General features: G+C 36.8%; 1 protein-coding gene and 1 long non-coding RNA gene across 5 annotated transcripts; one reads left to right on the top strand and one right to left on the bottom strand.

Annotated features, from left to right (window-relative positions):
• Positions 1–249: 249 nt before the first annotated feature.
• On the bottom strand, positions 250–3,360 carry LOC130460940 (beta-galactosidase 15-like). 4 transcript variants are annotated; one of them, XM_056828779.1, is made up of 5 exons: positions 3,235–3,309; positions 1,105–1,201; positions 896–1,001; positions 704–791; positions 250–549 (listed from the first exon to the last, which is right to left on the bottom strand). In XM_056828779.1, exons 2-5 carry the CDS (start codon positions 1,155–1,157, stop codon positions 323–325), a joined length of 474 nt encoding a protein of 157 aa, XP_056684757.1. In that variant the 5' UTR covers positions 1,158–1,201; positions 3,235–3,309; the 3' UTR covers positions 250–322. The 4 variants fall into 4 exon arrangements, with proteins under 4 accessions (XP_056684757.1, XP_056684755.1, XP_056684756.1 ...); XM_056828777.1 differs by having other exon boundaries at positions 1,105–1,777; positions 3,235–3,306; XM_056828778.1 differs by lacking the exon at positions 1,105–1,201 and having other exon boundaries at positions 3,240–3,360.
• A 4,546-nt stretch (positions 3,361–7,906) lies between these two features.
• Positions 7,907–11,568, top strand: LOC110776369 (uncharacterized). Its single transcript, XR_008921699.1, has 5 exons — positions 7,907–8,125; positions 8,213–8,275; positions 8,389–8,448; positions 8,546–8,698; positions 11,479–11,568. It is a non-coding gene; the product is annotated as an uncharacterized lncRNA (long non-coding RNA).
• Positions 11,569–27,311: the final 15,743 nt, after the last annotated feature.

Below are 27,311 nucleotides of genomic sequence, written 5' to 3'. Positions count from 1 at the left end.
AGTAAAATCAACCTGAAACTAATTAATTAAAACCAAACCAAACAGATGCAATTAACTACCTTTAAAATTATAAATGACAAGATTATATATTAATCTATATATATATATATATATATATATATATATATATATATATATATATATATATATATAATAATAATAATAATAATACGTATTAGCTCGCTCCAAATCGTCATATCATATCGTCAAATTAAGTTTACACATGTCCAAACTATTAAATTAGCTAGCTATATATCTCCAAAACACAAATTTAATACCAAAAGGTATGAACAAAAGTATCTAAATGAAACAGCAGAAAAAGTTAGAGGAGTACAGACCACTCCCTAACAACCAAACACAACAAATGCAATAAAAGGGTACGCAACATAAGATTACACACAGCAGCAATCGAACACCACACTCCCTGTAGACCTGACTGCAGCACGCACCTGGACTCCCTGCAGAACAGCCTGCACACATCAGGAGCACAACCCACACCCTGCAACAGCAAGAAGCAGCACCTGTGCAGCTGAAAACAACACCAAACACCTGCAGAAACAACAGTGCAGCAGCAGGCCAAACAAGACAGAAACACGCAACAGGACTATCATAAAAAATAATTAAACAAACTCAATCTTAGATTTCAATGTTATTAAAAACCACTACTTCCATAAAACACAAATATGCAAGATCAAATTCTTACCATATTCATCAATTGGGGCATCATAATCATAACTAGTTGTAACGAATGGTACGCCAGCTGTTCGTTTAAAGTTGGTTCCACCATGGTACTGTCAGTAGAAGTGAACAACATCAGAAAGCAAAAGGGCCAGACATTAACCTTCTAATGTCAATAACAAAAACAATAAGAGGATGCTCATAAACAACTACTAACCATGTAATAGTAAATGTATGAACCACCGCTTTGTATGAAACGGGCAACTGCAAAAGCCAAATCTTCAACAGGTCGCTCGTGAACTGGACCTCCAAATTCGGAGAACCTGCAAATGACAGCAAACAATGTTAGCAGAAAATAAAAACAGAGTGTAAAAATGACTGCAACAAAGAAACCAATACTATAAGTTTTAAGAGAAAATACATTACCTGTAAATTATCAAAGAACACAGATTTTTTTTCAATGTAGCACTCAGACTCATTACACCATTAGAGAATACAACAAGACAGTTCCATTTGATTCAAGCTGGGTACAAATCCAACATTTGTAGAACCAGTAGCAATACGGAATCAGTAGACTTCAAATCAAACAAAGAAACTAACAAAGTCAAGCATGACTAATCACATTACAACAATAGTTCTTGCATTTACATAGACCCAATTTCGCTGAAGAAATAGACAAATAAACCAAATTTAATCATATTTTGACTAGTTCCTCAATTACCTTTGTACTCTAAAACATATAAAACCAATGTGAAATCCTAATTCCGCTCAAATCCTCGAAGATCGATCCCTCAAAACCCTAATCTCACAACACATAATCGTACAAGTAAAAAAAAAACTAAATTCCTTGAAATCCATAGCAAACAAGAAAACGCAACACAATCGCAGCAAAATAAACATGAAGTTCAAGCAAAATCGGAAATAACATCACAATATCAGAGATTGAAGCTATTACAGACCTATAAAATGGCTAGAGCAATGAACTTTTCAAGGTTGAGAATAAGCATATGCCATAGTTTCTTCTGGTTCGGATCTGAGAAAATATTGAAGCTCGTTGAAATTTGGATGCTCCAAGATCGTGTTCAGTTTCTCAGATCGACTGCAGTGTGGAGGAAGAGAGATGGAAAAGCTCTTGAATTTTTTTTTTCGATGAACAAAAAGTTGGTCGATTAGGCTATCTTACACAATGCATGTCATGAGTAGGGATGGCAACGGGTAGGATCTGGACCGGATCCTCTAGGATCCAGATCCAGACCCGTTCTTTAGGCAAGGATCCAAATCCTACCCGGATCCGCTGGGTAATTAAATTGAGGATCCAGATCCAGATCCGACGGATCCTACGGATCCGGGTCCAAAACGGATCCAAAACGGATCCTAACTTATTTTTTCATCAAACGAAACTAATTTTCATTTTAACCTTAAAACATAGTTTAATAAAACTTCAATAACAAAGCTATTTTTCCATAAAAGCATTTACTAAAATAAAATTTAACAAATCCAACATAAATAATACTAAAAGTTCAAAAACTTCAATAATACTACAAGTCTTAAGTCTTTACTTTTATATTTTATATATTTTTTTTATAAAAACGGGTTAACGGATCTGGATCCGGGTAATGACTTAGGACCCGACCCAGATCCGTTTTTAAAACCAAGGATCCATATCCTACCCGGATCCGTCGGGTCCAAAAATTGAGGATCCAGATCCGTTTTCAACGGATCTGGATCCACGGATCCGGGTCGGGTCCATTACCCACTGCCATCCCTAGTCATGAGTCTCATTCCAAAGGTAGAGTATATGGGATTAGATATGTACAACCCAAACCTTGTTCTTTCTGCTGAATAGAACGAATAGTACATGGTAGTATATTCGAAATGCATTGAATTGTATATAGTAATTCATAGCAAACAAAAAGTTGAAAATGGTCAAGTTATTTGCTTGATGCTTGATACTTTAGAACTGAAAATATTAGTGAAGGTTTCTTTGTGCCTAAAATGGTCAGCAAACCCCAGGAGTAAAAAACATAGAATAACAATTTAGAATTACTGAATATAATCATCATTCAAACATGATATAACTTCAACTAGACTTCTGTTTCCAAACCATAAATAGAAGGAAGTTCAACGGAAATACTAAATGCCTCATGGCTGCACCCTAAATCACATACAATGATACAAGTTAAAAAAAAGTTCTACCCTGTATTCTAAAATTATGAATTAAGAAGTCCTTGGCATATAATAACCAAAAAAGAAACAAAAATAAAAATTTTTGTACTGGAAAATACTGCAATGATAAAGAAGGGGATGGACTATTGTAAAAAATAAATTAAAACAAACTCAAACTTATATTTCAATGTTGATTAAAACCTCAAATTCCAGATTTATTCACACGGATCAATAAACCACCATTGCGATTCTCGAATTATCAAACCCCGACAATCAAAAAATAGAAACCGGATTCAAATTTTCTAACAAGAAAGTGAGACTAGACCTAGATTGCTTCACCAACAAAAGGCATAAAAACATAAATTAATGGGATTGTAATTGTGAACTGACCTGACCTATGAGAGAATTAGGTATCTCCGAAATCATGAACGTTGAACGGGAGCTTAGAACCAGGATCTGAGTCCCACGAATTTATCTTTGATTTTCATCAATTAACATCCATTCCACCAAACAAAAATGTTTTAAGGCAATTAGAAAAACCTAAATTCATAAGACCAAATTTGAATAAAATATATCGAAATTGATAACTGAAATCTGACCTATCCATATTTCTTGAGTCTCTGATTCAGCCAAATAGAAACGTAAATCCCAAATTACACAATTTGAACCCAAAATATGGGAAAATCGAAAGGGAAAGAGGTAGATAGAAAACAAATACAAACGGCAAGGGGAAACAATTTTTGAAGTTGAACTTACAACTCCTTAGAAGAAGAGGTGAGTGAAAGAGATGGAAGTGGTGAGTGGGAAGTTGAGAAACAATTTTAGGGTTTATCGGGAGCGGTTTTCTTTTCCCCAAATATTGAATAAAGGAAACCCGCTGCCACTTTTTAAGATCACGTGCGCCACATGTGACATCTATCTGATTCCTCGACGCTTTTCCATGTTGAGAAATTACATAGACATCAAACCCCGTCGAGAAATAACGCGAAACAATATTTCACGTTGACAGCCTACCACATCGTCGAGGCTACAGCGTCGAGATATCACGCTTTTTGTAGTAGTGATTTTTATGGAAAACATTTAATTAAATAAATAAAAGTTTTACATATTTAATATAAAACAGATTTACGTTTTATTTTATTTAAGAAAAACTTATTTTCCTAAATATTCTCCTAAGGTTTTGTAGATAAATAAAAAACTGTTTTAAACAAAATCTTTTAGGGTTTGATTGAGTCAAAACACTAACTGCTTTGTGGTTGAACGTGGGAAGTGGTCTTCCCCTTGTTCCTCAAGTCAAGGGATGTCGAGACCAAAGTGCTGGCAGTTAGCAGTTGAGGTTTTGAAGGGAACTAACCCTAGGGATAAACTCTATAAAAGGGAAATCGTTTTTAGTTAAAGACACACAAACATTCTAAGAGTTTTTGCTTTCCTAAAAACGTATTCTCAAAGATTTTCTAAAAAATAGTTTGTGTCATAGTCAATTCAGAGTTCCTAAGTTCCTTATATATACAAAAGCAGTATTAATATCTAGAGTTATCTAAACACGAATTGTATTTTGTATTAGAGAGGATAGAGTTATCCTGTAAAGACTTAGAGTTTAAGTCTGAGAGAAAGTGAAGATGAGAGATTTGTAATCTGAGTAGATTACTGTGAGGAACACGAGTTAGAGAGGAACTTGTGTTAGAGAGTTATTGTAATCGAGGTATTGCCATAATAAAAGAAATTCTCTTCTTGATTAGTGTCAAGAAGTTCTCACAATTGTTATTTTAGTCTTTCTTGCTCTCAGTTTCTTTACTGTTCCTTGGTTTTGAAAGAAACTCTATCAAAGTTCGAATTACAATTCACCCCCCCCCTCTTGTGTGTGTTCCTACTGGAATATCACGTAGCCTTGCCCTTACCCTTCTTGCCCTTTCCCTTGCCAGATTGCTTGAAGTTCTTGCCCTTACGCACCATAAGCACGTCGTGCTTATTCTCTTTCTTGAGCGTCTTTTCAGCGGTCTTTAGCATACTATGAAGCTCAGTAAGAGTTTTCTCCATGCTGTTCATGTTGTAATTCAACTTGAACTGATCATATCCACTATGAAGCGAATGGAGAATGATGTCAATAGCCATCTCATTTGAGTCGTCAAAATCTAGAGCTCTCATATTCTCAAAGAGTCCAATCATTTTAAGAATATGTGGGCTCACTGGTTCTCCTTTCTTGAGCTTAATCTCAAGGATCAACCTCTGAGTCTCGAATCTTTCGATTCTGGCTTGGTCCTGAAACATGTTCTTCAAATCCGAGATGATTTGGTAAGCATCCGAGTTAAAGAACATTTTCTGAAGTTCGGGATTCATGGATGCAAGCATCACACATTTGACATCCCTGTTGGCCTGGATCCAACGGTTAAGGGCAGCTTGAGTCACCTCCGGCCCGGCGGCCTCTGGTAACTCTTCCTCTAGGACATATTCTTTTTCCTCATGCATTAGAACTATTTGCAACTTCCTTTGCCAATCAAGGAAATTGTTGCCATTCAACTTCTCTTTGTCGAGAATCGAACGCAGGTTGAACGTGTTGTTATTGTTTGCGACCATTTGGTTACTACATTTGAAAAGAATTCGCAACAAATAACCATTCATAACTTAATAACTTTGAAATTAATGCTAGCATGCAATCATTAAAGCTATTAACATTTCATTCATTCAAATAGCAAAACATGGTCCAAAATGAATGAAACGATTCCAAGACCCTAAAAGTCCTACATCCTTAAGCATCTTTGGCATGTCTTAAGTATTTTAAAATTCTAGGTAAGCAAAACCTATTGCTAGTAATCTCCAAATTACTCTTGGTTAATAAATTAATACCATAATTTATCCCATTGCCAAAACATAATGCCATTGTTGTTTGAGTTGAAACCACAATCAACGTGCTCCTTTGCGACGCCTTACCATCTAAGTCAACTAATATAGCACCTCGCTTTGGCGTAAACCTACTTTGTTAGATCCTTAGATTTTTGTAAGTGCTTGATTTGGAAGGCAACTTTTGAACTGAATATTACTTTGGACCTAGTTGTTTCTATGCTGGTTCGATTATTTAGTGAACTAAATCTAATCGAGTCATACAAACAACATATTCATGCATAATATACATTCATTCAAGCATAATATATATAGTGCATAAATAAATTGGTGAACTAGTATGGCCCAAAACTCTTGTCTTGAAGCATCCAATCTTCTTCACCATCTTGTTAGCTTGGCATCGTCTTGAATCTTCATTCAATGCTAACTTAAAGTTCTAAACTAGAAATACTTGAAATAATAAAATTACATCAAAATTTCAATGGTTCGCAGACCATATCACTAGTAGAAAAAATGTCATTTGCAACTCATCAATTACAACTCACACAAATCATATGGGTTGCAAAATAGGTTTGGTCAACGCGGGTCAACTATTAAATGAACTACTCGCAGCGATTTCATTGCCCCGAGTTGCGAAAAAACAATTTTTTTTGAAAAAAAAAATTCGCAGCGCGTAGAGACTGTACAAGTTGCAATTAGTGGAATAAATTGCAACTCGCGCGCTTGTCAATTGCCGCAATTCTAAATAGTTGCAACTTTGGCCTTTGAGGTTGCTGCAATTAATTTCAAACACTCACTCAAAACCTCCTTGTACTACGCAGATCTAGATCGATCGAATTCCAGAAAAAATATCCAGTGAAACCTTCGAATCTCCATGGCCATTTCTGCCCTAATCTACACAAATCTTACCCCCATTAACTCCCTTCTTCGTCTTCGGTTTGCTCCTTCGCCGCGCGGCCATCGGGAAACGTTTCACCGGCGGTAACTAAAGCTTTTCAACTCCCACCGCATATCTCACTGGCGGTAACTTGCTCTCTCCTCCGCGCAAGGTTTTCTGTTCTTTTTCAACTCCCACCGCCTATAACACCGCGAACGTTGTTGCTTAATGATTGAAATTGTTCTTTTTCAACTCCCACCGCCTATAACACCGAGAAGGGTGGATTTATCTGGGATTTCCTTGCAATTATCCGAAATTGAGGTCTTCCTCTTTCTCTCTCGTTTTAGTTTCGCGTTTTTGTGTTCTTGATTACTGATTAAAATTGTTGGATGGTTGAACTTATTGATTAATTTGTTATTTCTTTTCCTCTCTCGTTTGATTTTCGCATTTTTAGGTCTTGATTGATGGTTGAAATTGTTTGATTGTTGAACTTATTGATTAATTTGTTATTTATTTGGCTGTAGGTAGTTGATTAATTGTTTTTCTTTAGGGATTTATCACTGTTTTAGCGTTGTTGATGTGGTTGTGATTTCTGTATACTCTCAGAAACAGCTTCTCTAATAATACTACAGGTTAGGGTAAGGCTCCGAACATTTGGAAGACTGACCCTATCTAGACCCCACCATTGGTGATCTCCATTTTACTAAAGGTTTTTCATTGTTAAATTATTTATTTGAAGATCAAAAGAAAGCAACAATCCAATATAAAATATGAAGCAACAACACAATGACAGTAACATGAAAATAACAAAATGCTTATGGGTAAAATTTAAAACCAAAACTCAATTCATTTTTTGATTTTCTGAACTGGATTATCAGATTATCTCAGTAATTTCAGTTCTTAATCCTGTTAAAATTCTAATATTGATTTAAAGATTAAAAAAAAGTTCAAATAGTCCAATTTAATTAGTTGCAAACAAACTCTAGTAATTTTTGGATTATAAGTATTTATAATGTAAATTACCAAATAAGAATACAACATGGTTATGAATTACGGTTAATCGGTGGGTATTCATATTGTTAGACATTACTTAAGAAATGTGTATTTTACTTTCGTCTCTTTACTTTCAATTGTGTTTTCTTAATTTTTTTAGGTTAATGAATGGTAAAGATAAATATAAATCCCCTTCTTGTTGGTCTTGAGCTCATTTAAGGCCTCACTCATCTTGTTATCATGCAAACCATAACCGGAAAAATGCTTTTAGAAGATTATTTTTTTGTATATATATAATAATAATATTTATATGATTCCGTAGGGCTTAGTGACTTCCTGTTTTTTCGTATTTGTATTATTGAAGGGATTGCAAACCCCAAGACTGTGTCTGTTCAAGCAGGAGGCAAAGACTCAGTAGTGCTTACTACAACAAAGACCAGGAAGCAGAATAAGCCTGCAAGTACGCAACACAAGTATGCGAAGAAGAAAGATTTCAGTTGGATTATGCAGGCAATTCATTCAGGAGCAGATCTGGAGGCTGCTATTTCAAATTGCATGGGATACAAAACTGAGGTATCGTCAGTCACCTGCATTCTTCTATACTGCTCACTTACTCGGTTCTTTTTTGAAGACATGATATTTTATATATGATAACCTCAGGGTCAAGGCTTCATGGTTGGCGTGAATATCGATCCTCTTCCTGGATTGCCAGCTGCATTTCCGGTAATCTTTTTTTACTGCTGTCCATTTCTGTTGCTTGCTTCTCTTTTGGTTCTATGTCATATGTATGATAGGTACACTTTTCAAGTAATGTTGTATATCCTTTTTTTTTGTAGGATTTGCTTCAGTTTATTTTGGTACATGTGGAAGATAAGAATGTGGAGCCGCTGCTTGAGGTACCTAGATCATACATCTTCACATCTCTGGTTCACTTTATCTCTAATTTGGTTTAAATAACTCACTTTTGCCTAAATCCGACCTAATAATACACAGGCATTACTAGAGGCATGACAGGAACTCCGACCATTGTTGTTCAAATCTCACAATCGGCTGAAGGATCTAATATTTTTGGATATTGCTCTTGATTCTTCTGTGAGGACAGTCATTGAAAGGGGTTACGAGGAGCTGAATAACGCTGGACCTGAGGTATACATTGATTGCATATTCATTTTTCCAGTGGTTGAAATTTTGTCAGCTTCATGTTCTGAGGTCAATTTTGAGAATTGTTGCTCCTTGTGCTCCCTTAATTTTAATGATTAGCAAACTGAAAATCTCCGTGCCTAAATCTGTGACACTACCATGACTTTTTGAGAATTTATTTTTATTTTTTTAATTGGTAAGGAGAAAGACCCTACTGGACAAGCAGGTAAACTCAGTTGAGCTTAACAAACCAGAGCCTTTGAGAGTAGGGGGAAGGAGAAGGGGTCCCCCTACACAACTTCTCGAACTCTCATCTTGCAGGACTCTTAAAACGTACATAACCATATTGGAATGAGTCTTAGAAAGTTTAAACAAAGCATATAAAACATGTAATTAGTTTAAAATGAGTCCATAGGTTCATGAGTTCGAAAATGGGAACGAAAATGTATCATTTTAGCCTAAATATGTCCGTAACGACCCAACAAGCCTTAAACGTGCATAACTTGATTGGAATGATTCTTAGAAAGATTAAACATAGCATATAAAACATGTTTTTAGTTTAAAATGAATCCTTAGGTTCTTGAGTGCAAAGTTGGTAGCGAAAATGCCTCAATTTGGCCTAAATATGTCCTATAACGACCCAACGGGCCTTAAACGTGCATAACTAGATTGGAATGAGTCTTAGAAAGTTTAAACAAAGCATATAAAACATGTAATTAGTTTAAAATGAATCATTAGGTTCATTAGTTCAAAAATGGGAGCGAAAATGTCTCATTTTAGCCAAAATATGCCCATAACGACCCAATAAGCCTAAAACGTGCATAACCATATTGGAATGAGTCTTAGAAAGTTTAAACAAAGCATATAAAACATGTAATTAGTTTAAAATGAGTCCATAGGTTCATGAGTTCGAAAATGGGAACGAAAATGTATCATTTTAGCCTAAATATGTCCGTAACGACCCAACAAGCCTTAAACGCGCATAACTTGATTGGAATGAGTCTTAGAAAGTTTAAACATAGCATATAAAACATGTATTTAGTTTAAAATGAGTCCTTAGGTTCTTTAGTGCAAAGTTGGTAGCGAAAATGCCTCAATTTGGCCTAAATATGTCCTATAACGACCCAACAAGCCTAAAACGTACATAACCATATTGGAATGAGTCTTAGAAAGTTTAAACAAAGCATATAAAACATGTAATTAGTTTAAAATGAGTCCATAGGTTCATGAGTTCGAAAATGGGAACGAAAATGTATCATTTTAGCCTAAATATGTCCGTAACGACCCAACAAGCCTTAAACGTGCATAACTTGATTGGAATGAGTCTTAGAAAGTTTAAACATACCATATAAAACATGTATTTAGTTTAAAATGAATCCTTAGGTTCTTGAGTGCAAAGTTGGTAGCGAAAATGCCTCAATTTGGCCTAAATATGTCCTATAACGACCCAACGAGCCTTAAACGTGCATAACTAGATTGGAATGATCTTAGAAAGTTTAAACAAAGCATATAAAACATGTAATTAGTTTAAAATGAATCATTAGGTTCATTAGTTCAAAAATGGGAGCAAAAATGTCTCATTTTAGCCTAAATATGCCCATAACGACCCAACAAGCCTAAAACGTGCATAACCATATTGGAATGAGTCTTAGAAAGTTTAAACAAAGCATATAAAACATGTAATTAGTTTAAAATGAGTCCATAGGTTCATGAGTTCGAAAATGGGAACAAAAATGTATCATTTTAGCTTAAATATGTCCGTAACGACCCAACAAGCCTTAAACGTGCATAATTTGATTGGAATGAGTCTTAGAAAGTTTAAACATAGCATATAAAACATGTATTTAGTTTAAAATGAGTCCTTAGGTTCTTTAGTGCAAAGTTGGTAGCGAAAATGCCTCAATTTGGCCTAAATATGTCCTATAACAACCCAACGAGCCTTAAACGTGCATAACTAGATTGGAATGAGTCTTAGAAAGTTTAAACAAAGCATATTAAACATGTAATTAGTTTAAAATGAATCATTAGGTTTATTAGTTCAAAAATGGGAGCGAAAATGTCTCATTTTAGCCTAAATATGTCCATAACGACCCAACAAGCCTAAAACGTGCATAACCATATTGGAATGAGTCTTAGAAAGTTTAAACAATGCATATAAAACATGTAATTAGTTTAAAATGAGTCCATAGGTTCATGAGTTCGAAAATGGGAGCGAAAATGTATCATTTTAGCCTAAATATGTCCGTAACGACCCAACAAGCCTTAAACGTGCATAACTTGATTGGAATGAGTCTTAGAAAGTTTAAACATAGCATATAAAACATGTATTTAGTTTAAAATGAGCCCTTAGGTTCTTTAGTGCAAAGTTGATAGCGAAATGCCTCAATTGGGCCTAAATATGTCCTATAACGACCCAACGGGCCTTAAACGCGCATAACTAGATTGGAATGAGTCTTAGAAAGTTTAAACAAAGCATATAAACATGTAATTAGTTTAAAATGAATCATTAGGTTCATTAGTTTAAAAATGGGAGCGAAAATGTGTCATTTTAGCCTAAATATATCCATAACGACCCAACAAGCCTAAAACGTGCATAACCATATTGGAATGAGTATTATAAAGTTTAAACAAAGCATATAAAACATGTAATTAGTTTAAAATGAATCATTAGGTTCATTAGTTCAAAAATGGGAGCGAAAATGACGGTATTCAAGTCACTCTTGCCTATACCAAGTTCTTTTAAATTAGTTTTCGAGTAACTAATATCAAGTTTTTGCTTTTTGAAGGGTTATGTACAAAGAGAAACGCCATACTCTAATGAGGAGTTAGAAGAAACTCGAGAACAATGGGCAAAGTATTTTAAGGACAACTATTTGAATGATGCCGGCGAATGAGTTTGTTGTCTAGTAATGTTATGTTTTATGTTTTTGTTATGTGTTGGATATGACGTTGGATGCTACTTGGAGCTATATATGGTTGTTGGAACATATATGTATGTTATGTCTTATATACAGGTGTTTATAAATTCCCGTTTTGTGCGGGTTTCGTAAATTACAAGGGAAACTATGGCAAATTTTTTGCAACCTATTAAACTATTTATAATGTTTTTATTATAATTTTTTGTCAAAATAATAGGATTGTCCAGGGATAAATATATAAATATGCATCTGACCGGAGCTATTATATATATATTTTTTTTAAAGAATTAATTGCAGCGCGTGTACTGGCACTGCGCTGCAAAATGACAACTAATAGCAGCCCATATTTCTCAAACAGCGCTGCAACTACTTTTTATTTGCAACTTATAGGGGTCAAACAACGCTGTAACTCATACACTATTTACAACTTATACAGGTCTACCCGCACTGCAATTAACCTATTATTTGCAGCGCCTATGACCGCTGCAAAAAAACTTACGGTATTTGCAGCCATCACAATTGCAGCGCGCGAAAACGCTGCAAAAAGCCTGTTTTATCCGCGCTGCAAATGTGATTTTTTCTACTAATTTAAAACTTTACATTCAAATATAGAACGGTTCGCAGACCGTATTTAACTATCCTAGATTGGCCATACTAGTCACTTGGATTATCTGCATTACATAAAATATACATTCTATGCATTCACCCATTCGTATGCTAAAACGAATGGCCCATATTAATTATGCAAGTATTTACGTGAATTAACTAAAATTCACGTTCACATAAACGCGTCCTAAAAGATTAATCAATTTCCAAATTATTAATCCTTAGACTTTATTCTAATTAAAATTTAATTTAATTAAAATAATGTGACCTACGAAAATAATTATTTCATTTTTAATTTCATTTAGCGGCTCCCACTCAAACCAATAATTATTCTGGATAATTAATTATTTAAATATTAAATTAAACTCACGACCCGACCCAAGTTAAATAAAATAATTATTAATTATCCCGTTAGCCAATTCTAATGCAAACATAAATGTCAAGCCCAACGAAACAATTTTTTTTTGTTCGAGTGCAATGCGGGCTAGGCTTGCGCCCAGCCCAGCAATGCACGCTGCTGTGTGGCCTACGAGGCACACGAGCATGTGCCCATGCCCTCGCAGCCCACGCGCCCCACGTACCGCAGCTGTCGCTGCCCTGTGCGGCTTGTTGTGCTCGACGCTGCGCAAGGCAAGGCATCCCTTGCTTGCTCGCAGCTCGCAAGCCAAGGCATGCTTGCCCCTTCCCTCGCCCAGCGCGCGCGGCACTCAGCACGCTTGCTGCTGCCCGCGTCGCTGCGGCTCGGCGCAGGTGTGGCAGCCCGCATGGCTCGACGAGCCACACGTCCACCCCACCCTTGTGTTCGTGCCTTTTGTTCGTGCCTACAGACCACCTAAATAAAAAAAATATTATTTCACGAACATTTGCAATAAGTTATTTTTCACAAAATTTACGATTTTTATTTTCGAAAAATTACGACTTTACGATTTAATTAATTTTTAACAACAATCCAATTTCGTTAAAATTATTAAAACTAGGCTAACATTATTCAAATTTTAAGAATGAACAATTTCAACTAAAAATTTAAACTTTTAAATAATTGAATCTAAAACTTTAAATCGTTCTAAACATTTAAATTTCAGATTTTTACGAATTTGGTTTAAGTGTTGATTAAAATTAACAAATCTAATCAAAATTTTAATCCAATAATTTTAAAAAAACTGCCACTTTATATGAAATTATATACCCTTTCCGAATTAACCAAATTACTAGATCCAAATTATTTAAAAAATCAATTAGCGATCTAAAATTTACGAATTTGGGGAAAGTAAAATTAGGGTTTATACTTAATAAAAACGGCTGAAATTTTACCATAATTATAGAATATACCCAACAGCATTGTGTAAAAATTTCAATCAATTCCGAGTAGTTTAGGTCGACCAATTAATTGAAAAACTTTCCGAATTTATTAATTTTAACACGAAAATTAACAAAAACACCCAAAAACACATACTTCAAGGCCTGTTTTAGCAATTCCGTTCACATGAATTGATCTTAGAAAATCGCTTTCAATCAGATTAGGGTCAGAAAAATCGAAAATACGAAACTTTTTGAATTCAGAACCTATTACGCAATTCATCCAATAGTTCATAATAATTCCGAAAAATTCAACAAAAATTCCGAAAATTTCGACAACCAGCAAAAATAATATATCATGCTAAAAAATGCTTTGAATACATAAGGCTCATGATACCACTGTAGGGGAATACAGTTAAACATACATAACATATGCGGAACATCCCCAAAGCGAGGAAACATGTATAAAGCACAGTTTAAGCATACTTACATTTGAAGCGTGTTTTCCCGAGTATTGTATCAACGAACACGAACAAAGAACTCCACTTGTCGTTCCTCTATTTGGTTCAGCGACACGTTCAGATCCGTCTTGATTATTGTAGCTTAGACAACGCACAAGATATTTGCTTTTCTGGATGAACAATTTTTTAGCAGAGAGAAAAACAGCAGAACATAATTTAGGAATTAGGTTTAGGTCACTTGGAAAACTGAATGTTATGTATGTGTGTAAAATATAATAACCTATTATAATATTAATGTAACTGGCCAAGACCAAAAAGCCTTGACCGGCCACATCCCACACGCGAGCACAAACCCGCGCCCAGCCAACACACTGCAGGCCGAAGCCCACAGCGCGCGCAGCCGAGCAGCATGGGCTGTGGACCTTGCGTGCTCGCTGCTGGGTTGCTGTGCGGTTATGCGCGTTGCCATGCCCCGCGGGCTGGCTTGCTTGCTGCATTGCGAGCTCGCTGGCTCGTTGGGCCTTGCGCGCATGCGCGCTTGGCTCGACAGGGCGGCAGCTCCGATGCGGCTTGTATTCACGACGAACGCCTTACGACTATTATTTATCGTATCGTATACGACGAATCACCGTCTTAGGGTACGATTATTCATTTCGCCCAGCTTACGAATATTCGCGATACGATATACGATTCCGACGCAAGTTCGTATCGTATAATACGTTTTTCAAACTAATTCTCGAAAAGCTATTAAATGAATTTCCGATTCATTTAATTCGGTGATCTGTTACATGTCATTGGTGTTACCTTATAGGTTTAGTCAAGAGTAAGTTGTGAGCCTAATATAGATTAGAACTCACTGATCGAAAGTATTGCTCCAGCTAGCTGTTCTGATCACTTGATCTTACTGAATTAATTGTTCGCATTTAATCTGAACCTTGGTATTAGACTTAATGAACCTTGGGTGAAGGACATATTTCCTTCAGCCAGCGCCCATGGGCCAACGACCAGCAAGGCAGCGCCGTGGGCTTGCGAGCAAGCAAGCTGCGGGCTGCGCACTTGGCTGCGGGATGCGCGCTTGGCTGCGGGCTGCGCGCTTGGCTGCGGGCTGCACAGCCGCGTGGGATCAAGGGCCACCGAATCCCTTGACCGGCTAGGATTACTTTCTTGTGAAGTAATCTCGTTTTCCTAATTCTACTAAAGTTAGATAAATTGTTAAATCTGAAATACTTAAGTGTTGGATTAAACATTAAATTCTAATGATATAATTTAACTAGAATCCTAATGGATTTAGTTATTGGAATCCTAGTAGAATTCAAATTTCGTTATTTCGCCCTATAAATATGTGGTTCATAATCACAATTTATAACACAATTCAATAAGTATTCACATACATTAAGTTCAAAAGAGAATTTAATAATTTTCCCTAAATTAATAATTAAGCTTTCCGAATAAACATAAAACCTTAGAAAATATTCTAGTTAATTGAATCTGAGGCGGATCTGAACGTGTTGTGGACTATCTACGGAGGGGCGACATGGAGTCCTAAACTTGTTCTTGTTCGGTTTAGGAGAAGCTAGGGGAGACACGCATCACATTGTATGTATCCTAATTACGCTAATTGACTATGTGGAAATTAATTTGGATTCCTGACTTTATGGTTTTTCCGCATGAAATATATTGTTTATATTTGTCATAACCTAACAGTGGTATCACGAGCCTCTAATTAATTCCATAATCAATTATAGTTGACATGGTTAAATTTTATAAATTTGCAATGAATTAAAAGGGTGATTAATTTCGTGTATGTAATTAATTGCAAATTCGTGCGATTATTTGATTATATGTTCGCAGGGTTTTTCGGCAGTTTTGTCAATAATGGTCGGAATCTTATAATTTTATAGTGAATTTCGCATGTAAACGACGATTTAAAATTTTGACAAAAATCAAAGATTTGTCGCCGAACCCCGAATTCCCAAATTCGAAGCCTAACTATAACGTTATGGAGGTTTTAGTTTTTCGAACGCAAAATTTGTAATTTTTATGATGTTAAATTAAATATTTGCGAATCTTGTATGTAAATCTTGAATCTATGATTGACCTACTGTATATGTTTAACAATTTTAAAGCCTAATCATGTTAATTATCCAACCTAATTTGTAATTGTAATTAATTTGTTGAAATTCGAATAATTTAGAATTTGTTTTGATTTTCATAATTAATTAGCAATTTAATTAGGATCCTATGATTAAAAACCACCATAAAATTTGTTAAATTGAAAAGTTTTAAAATTTTATGACCTAGATTTGAATCCATGAAAATAAATATAATCGGAAATTAAATTGAATAATAAATTTTCGATTTTTGCCCAAATTTAATGAAATTAATATGATTTATTAATTTGTCAATTATATTAAAGTATAAATATTATTAATTTTTATAAAACCGATCACCAATGTTGCAAGCACGAAGCAATGGAAGCTAAGTGTTACCCTTAAGGGGTGTTGCATTGTGTGGGTATGCGACGACGAGCAAGGGAGCTCGTCGCCCATGCGGTACGAGGCAATGAGCAACGAGGCATGCGCGGCAGGCATTGGCTGTGCCGTGTGTGCCGTGTGGATGGTCGAGCAAACAAAGGGCATCGATGCAACGTAGCGCCAGGCACGAGGCAAGGCAGCAACATACGAGCAAGGGAGCTCGCATGCCGCTGCGCATGCCGCTGCGCATGCCACTACCCAGCGCTGGCAGCCATCGAGCAGCGAGCAACAAGCACAACACGAGGCTGTGCGCATCGATGGTGCATCACTCGGCCACACAACGCGGGCCTGGGAACTGCTTTATGCACGCGGCCCATGGCGATGCGGTTGTTTGGTGCTTGGGCGAGGCTTGGGCTTCGGCCTAAGGCCTTGCCTTAGTACGTAAGGGCCATTTTATTTATGTTTCGGTTGAAAACGATTTTAATTAAATTCAAATTCGTAATTTAATTTTTTCTCGGAATTTAATTTTGATTAATTTAATTATTATAAATTTATTTATACTAATTATTTTACTAAAATTAAAACCTTGTTAAAATTTAAATTAATTAATTTTCATCAACTGAAAATAAAATTAAAGGGTTTAAATATTATTTTATATGAGCTTTAAATTTTAATTAAATTTGTAAGTTTCCGGTTGGACTAGGAAATACAATTTTATGTTTAAAATTTGTAAAGCATGTAAATTTCTTGGTTTTAGTGGGAGCATTTTAGTCATTAAACTCTTGATTAGGTCTACATTCCTTTAAGGTTAAAACAACTCGATTAGAACTAATAAGGATTGAATAATTTGTAGATTATTGGAACCCTTGATTAGTAATTGCAAATGTTTATGTGATGCATAATATGTTCTACTAACTTGCTATGTGGGCCATTCATTGATAAATGAATGGGAGAATGGTATATTGTAAATGTATTGTTTTGCAGGTTATGGAAAGTGACTATTATGGCTCAAATAGGATAGAAAATATGGTCTGCGTACCATTAATTTGAATGTAAAATTGATCTAATGCACCAAAGTTTTTATTTTAAATATGGTCTGCGTACCATATATGGTCTGCGTACCATATGGTCTGCGTACCATCAAATAGTTGTAATTAGTTTCAATTATAGCATATCCTATCTAAAGAAAATGACGCCTCCCATGGTGAAATTCAAGACGGAGTTTCCAATCCATTTTCAAGACAGAGTTTGAAGTTGAAGCTTCAAGATGAAGTCGGGTCATACTAGATAACATTTAAATCTTATGCATGTTTTAAGTTATTTCTTGCTTTAAATATGTCTTAATTATGCATGAGATTATGGCTTAATTATGTTGCATGATTAAGGATTTTAGTTCACTTAAAATCTAACCGACATAGTAAGAGCCTTAAGTTCCAAACTTTATAAAATTGAGTTAAAAGGTGCCATGCCAAAATAACACTTACTTGGATAACCTTTCCATCAATCTAAGTAATAGTTTTCCGCCTTAGCGAGTTGTTACTTGTTGATCCTAAAGGGGTAAGGTACACAAATAATGGTGAGTACATGTTAGTTTTGGTGAAACTGAACGATATAAGTAAGGAGTCCTTTTATGTTGTGGCAAATGAGATAGGTTTACCTAACAAGTTCTTACTATCAACCAAGAGTAGTTTCTAGACTATTAGCAAAGGATTTGCTTACCTAAAATATTTAAGAATTGAGTCTAAATACATAATGTGCTTAATTCCTCAATGATTTAAGGATCTTGGAATCATTTTATTCACACCTGCTGGAACAATAAATTCGAATAAAATGCCAATGACTTGTTTAAATTGCATGATTGCTTTAAATTTTCAAGTTATTACTCATGATAAATGTTTAGACTTTGCATGCTTCAATGTGTGTTTTAACTATTGTTTATAATTAAATATCTTACACTACAGTAAATCCTTTTATAAGGGTAACAGTAAATTTCCTCGATTGGTAGTGAATCCAAGAACGATTCACGGAAATGAGAGAAAGTGAGCAATTTAAAATGTACGTTTCTTTTAGAGACTTTTATGGTTGTTTTCAAGTATGAAAGTCGAATGGCAAACTGATTGGTGCTTGTGGATTCAAAATACAATGTAGTTTTAAGATCATAAAGCTTTGAGTTTAACACTCAACTTTACCAATGGTTAACAACTTAATACCTTTGTCCATTTAATTCTCGAATGAGTATAGTTCCTAGACATTCGAATAGATCGATGCTTAGAGAACTTTAGAAGCTTCTGGTAAGATCATCTAGTTGAAGAAAAATATTCAACATAAATTAAATGGTAAGAACCTTATGTTAGGTTATGATTCATATGACAGTTCATAAATCATGCGGAAAAAACCATAAAGCCAGGAAACATATTATTTACACATAATCATTTAGCATAGTTTAGATGCATACTCTTTGTTGCGTGCCTTCCCTAGCTGCGCCCGAACCGAACAAGAACAAGTCTTTAGGACTCCAAGTGTCGTCCCTCCGTAGATAGTCCACAGCACGTCCGGATCCGCCTTAAGATTGACCAACTAGAATCGCCCTTAAGGTTCTAATATTTTCGGTTAGGTAGGCAAGAATATTGGCTGATTTTTCTGCTTAAAAATCTTAGTTTTGAATACTTAAAACTTGTTATATAAATAATGACCCCTAGGCCTTTATTTATAGAGTTATGGAAAAGGAATCGTAATCCTAGTAGGATACGAATTAATTGAAATTAGAATCCTACATGAATTCTATTTAATTAATTTATCCAATTAGGAATAGAAATTTAATCATACACTGACTCTTGTAGATTTAGGAATCACGCATGAGCACAAACTCACACACACACGGCAGCCACAAGGGCTGCCCATGCGCGTGCGAGCAGCAGCCCACGCAGCGCGGCCCACGCATCCGTGGCCTTGGCGCGCGCTGGGCCTGCCTTGCGGTAGGCCTGGGCGCTGCCTTGGCTGCGCGCGTGCTTGCTGGGCGATGGCCCGGCTTCGTGCTGGGCCTTCGTCCGGCAGGCCTCGTCCGATGTTAATTCGTACGATACGCTTCCGATTAAATTTCCAGTTCCGGAATTTATTTCCGATACGAACAATATTTAATATTTCCGATTCCGGAATTAATTTCCGTTTCGAACAAATATTTAATATTTCCGTTTCCGGAATTATTTTCCGATTCCGGTAATATTTCCGATTCTGACAATATTTCCGTTTCCGGCAATATTTCCGATTCTGGTAATATTTCCATTTCCAATAATATTTTCCGATACGTACCATGTTTCCGTTTCCGGCAACATCTACGACTTGGATAATATTCATATTTCCGATACGATCCATATTTCCGTTTCCGGCAATATCATCGTTTCCGGAGTATTCATTTCTTGCCTGTGACGATCTTAGCTCCCACTGAAACCAAGATCCGTCGGTTCCGAATATTCATAGATGGAGTATTTAATGTCATTAAATACTTGATCCGTTTACGTACTATTTGTGTGACCCTACGGGTTCAGTCAAGAGTAAGCTGTGGATTAATATCATTAATTCCACTTGAACTGAAGCGGCCTCTAGCTAGACATTCAGCTCACTTGATCTCACTGAATTATTAACTTGTTAATTAATACTGAACCGCATTTATTAGACTTAACACAGAATGCATACTTGGACCAAGGGCATTATTTCCTTCAGTCTCCCACTTGTCCTTAGGGACAAGTGTGCATTTCCTAATTCCTTTGTCGCTCGATGCTTGCTCTTGAACATAAGGTAAGAGTTGTCATCCTTATTATGTCCAGAGGTGTTCCTCGGTTTCAGAGTTCAACTGATCAAATAAACAGATAATCATAGCCTATGATTCATCCGAGCACGGCCATGCATTTCACAGTTTCTAGCTCTCCGAGTGGCCTTGTACAACTTTTAAGCATCTCTTCCCGATTTATGGGAGGACAATCCCAATCTTGCGATCTTGAGATTAGACTTCGTTTGATAGGTGATTACCTGAGCGTTGCCTTTATAGCCTCCTTTTACGGTGCGACGGTTGGTCAACGTCAAAGCAACCAGTTCTCAAACAAGTAATCTCAAATCACTCAGGTATTGAGGATTTAGTGTCTAATAATTTAATGAAATTTACTTATGACAGACTTTCATCTCTTACAGTAAAGTTTCATAGGTCTTGTCCGATACTAGTCTTCCCAAAGTAAGTATCTATGCAAATGATTATGACATTTCCATGTCCACATAGTTCAAGAAACAGAACTACTAGTCATCTTGCATTCTAATCGTCTAACGTTTTCTATGCGTCCAATTTTATAGAAAACTCCGATTAGGGACCATTTTCAACCTTTGACATTCAAGTTCACTTGATAGACATTTCTTAGTCACAGGACTGGTCCTGACAGTCTATCTTGAATATATCGTCAAGTTGAAGGGACTCATCATTTAATAAACCACAAATTAAATGGAAAAATGAATTCCTTTCATTTATTGTGAATGATTAACCAATAATGTTTTACAAAGATTTAAACTCTAAACCTTTAAAACATTAAACAGAGACATCAAATCCATTCTCCAATATGCTTGATTCCCATAGCTGCAGTGTGCGAGTTGTGCTTCGCTTGCGGCAGAGGTTTAGTTAATGGATCTGATATGTTGTCATCAGTTCCAATTTTGCTTATCTCGACTTCTTTTCTTTCAACGAACTCTCGTAGAAGGTGAAATCTACGAAGTACATGCTTGACTCTCTGGTGGTGTCTAGGCTCTTTTGCCTGTGCAATAGCTCCGTTATTATCACAATACAGGGCTATTGGTCCTTTAATGGAGGGGACTACACCAAGTTCTCCTATGAACTTCCTTAGCCATATAGCTTCCTTTGCTGCTTCATGTGCAGCAATGTACTCCGCTTCAGTTGTAGAATCCGCAATGGTGCTTTGCTTAGCACTTTTCCAGCTTACTGCTCCTCCGTTGAGGCAGAAGACAAACCCAGACTGTGATCTGAAATCATCTTTGTCGGTTTGGAAACTTGCGTCCGTATAGCCTTTAACAATTAATTCATCATCTCCACCATAGACCAGGAAGTCATCTTTGTGCCTTTTTAGGTACTTCAGAATGTTCTTGGCAGCAGTCCAATGCGCCTCTCCTGGGTCTGACTGGTATCTGCTCGTAGCACTGAGTGCGTACGCAACATCCGGGCGTGTACATATCATAGCATACATTATTGAACCAATCAATGATGCATATGGAATCCCATTCATTCGTCTACGCTCATCAAGTGTTTTTGGGCACTGAGTCTTGCTTAGAGTCATTCCATGAGACATGGGTAGGTAGCCTCGCTTGGAGTCCGCCATCTTGAACCTATCAAGTACCTTATTGATATAAGTGCTTTGACTAAGTCCAATCATCTTTTTAGATCTATCTCTGTAAATCTTGATGCCCAATATGTACTGTGCTTCTCCTAGATCCTTCATCGAAAAACATTTCCCAAGCCAAATCTTGACAGAGTTCAACATAGGAATGTCATTTCCGATAAGCAATATGTCGTCGACATATAATACTAGGAAAGCAATTTTGCTCCCACTGACCTTCTTGTATACACAAGATTCGTCCGCGTTCTTGATGAAACCAAAGTCACTGACTGCTTCATCAAAACGTATATTCCAGCTCCTGGATGCCTGCTTCAATCCGTAGATTGACTTCTTTAGCTTGCATACCTTTTTAGCATTCTTTGGATCCTCAAAACCTTCAGGCTGTGTCATAAACACAGTTTCTGTTAAAACGCCGTTTAAGAAAGCAGTTTTGACATCCATCTGCCATATTTCGTAATCGTAATATGCAGCGATTGCTAACATTATTCGAATAGACTTTAGCATTGCAACTAGTGAAAAGGTTTCATCGTAATCCACACCGTGGACTTGCCTGTAACCTTTTGCAACCAATCTAGCTTTGAAAACTTCAAGTTTCCCATCCTTGTCCTTTTTCAGTTTGAAAACCCATTTGCTTCCAATGGCTTGGTAGCCATCTGGCAAATCGACCAAATCCCATACTTGGTTTTCAGACATGGAGTCTAATTCAGATTGCATGGCTTCTTGCCATTGCTTGGAGCTAGGGCTCGTCATAGCTTGCTTGTAAGTCGCAGGTTCATCACTTTCAAGTAATAGAACGTCATAGCTCTCGTTCGTCAAAATACCTAAGTACCTTTCCGGTTGAGATCTATATCTTTGCGATCTACGCGGGGTAACATTTCTAGATTGACCATGATTCTCACCAGATTCTTCTAAAGATCTCTGAGTTTCATCCTGAATGTCATCTTGAGCATTCTCTAGAGTTTGTTGTTCGACTCGAATTTCTTCGAGGTCTACTTTTCTCCCACTTGTCATTTTGGAAATGTGATCCTTCTCCAAAAAGACACCATCTCGAGCAACAAACACCTTGTTCTCAGATGTATTGTAGAAGTAATACCCCTTTGTTTCCTTTGGATAGCCCACAAGGATACATTTGTCAGATTTTGGATGAAGTTTGTCTGAAATTAATCGTTTGACGTATACTTCACATCCCCAAATCTTAAGAAAAGACACATTTGGAGGCTTTCCAAACCATAATTCGTATGGAGTCTTTTCGAAAGCTTTAGACGGAGCTCTATTTATAGTGAGTGCAGCTGTATTTAGTGCATGTCCCCAAAATTCTAATGGAAGTTCGGCCTGACCCATCATTGACCTGACCATGTCTAGCAAGGTTCTGTTCCTCCGTTCTGACACACCGTTCCATTGTGGTGTTCCAGGAGGAGTCAATTCTGATAGAATTCCACATTCTTTCAGATGGTCATCAAATTCATAGCTCAGATATTCACCGCCTCTATCAGACCGCAGTGCCTTGATCTTCTTGCCTAATTGATTCTCTACTTCACTCTGAAATTCCTTGAATTTGTCAAAGGATTCAGACTTATGCTTCATTAGGTAGACATAACCATACCTACTGAAGTCATCAGTGAAAGTGATAAAGTAGCTGAAACCACCTCTAGCATTTGTACTCATTGGTCCACATACATCTGTATGGATCAAACCCAATAGTTCATTTGCTCTTTCTCCAACTTTAGAGAAAGGTTGCTTTGTCATTTTGCCAAGTAAACATGATTCGCATTTACCATAATCCTCTAAGTCAAATGGTTCTAGAATTCCTTCCCTTTGAAGTCTTTCTAAGCGTTTCAAGTTTATATGGCCTAATCGACAATGCCACAGATAGGTGAGATCTGAATCATCCTTTTTGGCCTTTTTGGTATTTATGTTATATACTTGTTTGTCGTGATCTAATAAATAAAGTCCATTGACTAATCTAGCAGATCCATAAAACATCTCTTTAAAATAAAACGAACAACTATTGTCTTTTATTATAAAGGAAAATCCCTTAGCATCTAAGCAAGAAACTGAAATGATGTTTTTAGTAAGACTTGGAACATGGAAACATTCTTCCAGTTCCAAAACTAGCCCGGAGGGCAACGACAAATAGTAAGTTCCTACAGCTAATGCAGCAATCCGTGCTCCATTTCCCACTCGTAGGTCGACTTCACCCTTGCTTAACTTTCTACTTCTTCTTAGTCCCTGTGGATTGGAACATAAGTGTGAGCCACAACCTGTATCTAATACCCAAGAAGTTGAATTAGCAAGTATACAGTCTATAACGAAAATACCTGAAGATGGAACGACTGTTCCGTTCTTCTGATCTTCCTTTAGCTTCAAGCAATCTCTCTTCCAATGCCCCTTCTTTTTGCAGTAGAAGCATTCGGATTCAGAAGTGGGTTGACTGACCTTCCTCTTTGCAGATTTGGCGCCAGTTTGCTTAGTTGGGCTGGCTTTGTTGCCACCTTTCTTAGCATTCCTCTTCTTTCCAGATTTCTTGAACTTGCCCCCACGCACCATAAGCACATCCTGCTTATCACTTTTGAGCGTCTTTTCAGCGGTCTTCAGCATACCGTGAAGCTCAGTGAGCGTTTTGTCCAGACTATTCATACTGTCGTTCAGTTTGAACTGATCATACCCGCTATGAAGAGAATGGAGGATGGTGTCTATAGCCATTTCCTGAGAAAATTGCTGATCCAGCCGACTCATATTCTCAATGAGTCCAATCATTTTGAGAACATGTGGACTTACGGGCTCGCCTTTCTTAAGCTTGGTCTCAAGAATTTGCCTATGAGTCTCGAATCTTTCGACTCGAGCCAGATCTTGGAACATGTTCTTCAACTCACTGATGATTGTGAAAGCATCTGAGTTGATGAACGTTTTCTGCAGATCCGCACTCATGGTGGCGAGCATTAGACATTTCACATCCTTGTTGGCATCAATCCAACGATTGAGGGCTGCCTGAGTGACCCCGTCGCCTGGAGCTTCGGGCATCGCCTCATCTAGGACATACTCCTTTTCTTCCTGCATAAGAACTATTTGCAAGTTCCTTTGCCAGTCAAGGAAGTTTTTCCCGTTCAACTTCTCCTTTTCGAGAATTGATCGAATGTTGAATGAATTGTTGTTTGCCATATTAAAAACTACAATTGAAAAGAATAAACAAATAAATAACCATTCACAGTTTCTCTTAATAAACTTAAATTCTAGCATTCATGCATAATTCAATGTTTATTAAGCATTTTATTCAAGTTATGTGTTCCGGCAGGTGTGAATAAAATGATTCCAAGATCCTAAAATCATTGAAGAACTAAGCACAGTTTGTCGACTTAATCCTAGAACATCTTAGGTAAGCAAAAGCCTTTTGCTAATAGTCTAGAAACTATTCTTGGTTGATAGGTACGTCTAAGAACTTATTAGGTAAACCTATCGAATTTGCCACGACATAAAAGGACTCCTTACTTATATCGTTGAGTTTCACCAAAACTAACATGTACTCACAATTATTTGTGTACCTTGCCCCTTTAGGACCAATAAGTAACACCTCGCTGAGCGAAAACTATTACTAGATTGATGTAAAGGATATCCAAGCAAGTGTATATTTTGGCATGGCACCTTTTAACTCAATTTTTAAGTTTGGAACTTAAGGCTCTTACTATGTTGGTTAGATTTTAAGTGAACTAAAATCCTTAATCATGCAACATAATCAAGCTTTTGATCTCATGCATTTTAAGACATATTTAAAACAATAAATAACTTAAAACATGCATAAGATATTTGTGATCTAGTATGGCCCGACTTCATCTTGAAGCTTTGACTTCAAAGTCCGTCTTGAAAATCTCCGTGGGAGGCACCATTTTCTTCAAATAGGATAAGCTATAACTAATTACAACTATTTGATGGTTCGCAGACCATATTTGAATTGAAAAATAACTTTGGTACTTTAGACCAATTACATTCAAATTAATGGTACGCAGACCATATTTTCTATCCTATTTGGGCCATACTAGTCACTTCATAACCTGCAAAACAGTACATATACAATATATACCATTCACCCATTCATTATCATGAATGGCCCACATAGCTGGTTAGTAAAACACATTATGCATCACGTAAACATTTGCAGCAATTAATCAAGGGCACCAATAATCTACCAATTATTCAGTCCTTATTAATTCTAATCAAGTTGTTTTAACCTTAAGGATTTGTAGACCTAATCAAGAGTTTATGACTAAAAAGCGCTCCCACTTAAACCAATAAATTCATATGCTTTACCAATTTTAAACATAAAAATGTATTTCTAGTCTAACCGGAAACATACAAATTTAATTAAAATTTAAAGCTCATATCAATTTATAATTGAATCCAAAAATTTAATTCAATTTCAGTCGTATTTAAATTAATTCATGATTTTAATTTTAGTAAAATAATTAGAATAAATAACATTTATTATAATTATAATATTCAAAATTAAAATCCAAGAAAACAATTCAAATTATTAATTTTAAAATTAATTAAAATTACGTGAACTGAAATTTTCAAATTAAACATTCAAAACGATCTAATCGTAACGCAAACACCCTACGCGTTGCACGCCCATGGGCCGTACGCACACAGCCATTGCTGGCCATGTGCGCGCAGCCCATGCGCTCGTCGCATAGCTGCTGCTTCCCTATCGCAAGCCTCCGCACGCACTGATGCTCGCTGCGCGCGCCAGCGCTCATCGCATGCGAGCTATCGCTCGCAGTGCGTGCGCGCGACATCGCTCGCTGGGCGCGCGAGCCATCGCTCGCTGCGCGCGCGACATCGCTCGCTGGGCGCGCGACATCGCTCGCTGCGCGCGCGAGTAATGCTGGGCGCAGCGCTCGTGGCACGCGAGCTTGCGCTCGCTGCGCGCGAGGCTGCGCGCCCTTGTGCGAGGCAGCGCGCGTTGTGGCGCAGCTCGCTTGCTGCCCACACGCGACTGCCTTGGCTCGCCCTTCGCCCATGCCCATTCGTTCATTGCTTGTGGCACACGACACAAGGCAGGGCTGCTGCCTTGTGCTCGTGCACTACGCCCTTGCTCATTGCATTCGTGCCGCACGGGCGACGAGCTCCCTTGCTCGTCGCGCATGCCCGCATTATACAACACCCCTTAAGGGTAACACGAAGCGTCCATTGCTTCGTGCGTGCAAGTTTTATGAACGAATCGCATAAAAATTTAAAATTTATATTTAATATTAATGACAAATTAATAAATAATATTAATTTCATAATTTTAGGGCGAAAAAATCGAAAATTTATTATCCAATTGATTTCCGATTGTTATGGATTCAAGTCTAGGTCATAAAAATTTAAAATTTATCGTAAATTTACAATTTTTATGGTGGTTTTTAATCATAGGTTTCTAATTAAATTACAATTAATTATGAAAATCAAATTAATTCTAAATTATTCTAATTTTCAAC

The sequence above is a fragment of the Spinacia oleracea genome, chromosome 5 (genome assembly GCF_020520425.1).
Source record: "Spinacia oleracea cultivar Varoflay chromosome 5, BTI_SOV_V1, whole genome shotgun sequence".
Taxonomy (NCBI): Eukaryota; Viridiplantae; Streptophyta; class Magnoliopsida; order Caryophyllales; family Amaranthaceae; genus Spinacia; species Spinacia oleracea.
The sequence above is the reverse complement of the archived record's forward strand: the minus strand, read 5'-3'. Positions and strand labels throughout refer to the sequence as shown.

What these genes read in the sequence shown, in the direction of transcription:
- LOC130460940 (XM_056828778.1), bottom strand. Translation starts at nt 3,270, where the DNA reads ATGATTTCGGAGATACCTAATTCTCTCATAG. An exon ending in GATACCTAATTCTCTCATAG is followed by an intron (nt 1,002 to 3,239) that starts GTCAGGTCAGTT and finishes TGTCATTTGCAG; the next exon opens with GTTCTCCGAATTTGGAGGTC. An exon ending in TGCCCCAATTGATGAATATG is followed by an intron (nt 550 to 703) that starts GTAAGAATTTGA and finishes TTGTTTCTGCAG; the next exon opens with GTGTTTGGTGTTGTTTTCAG.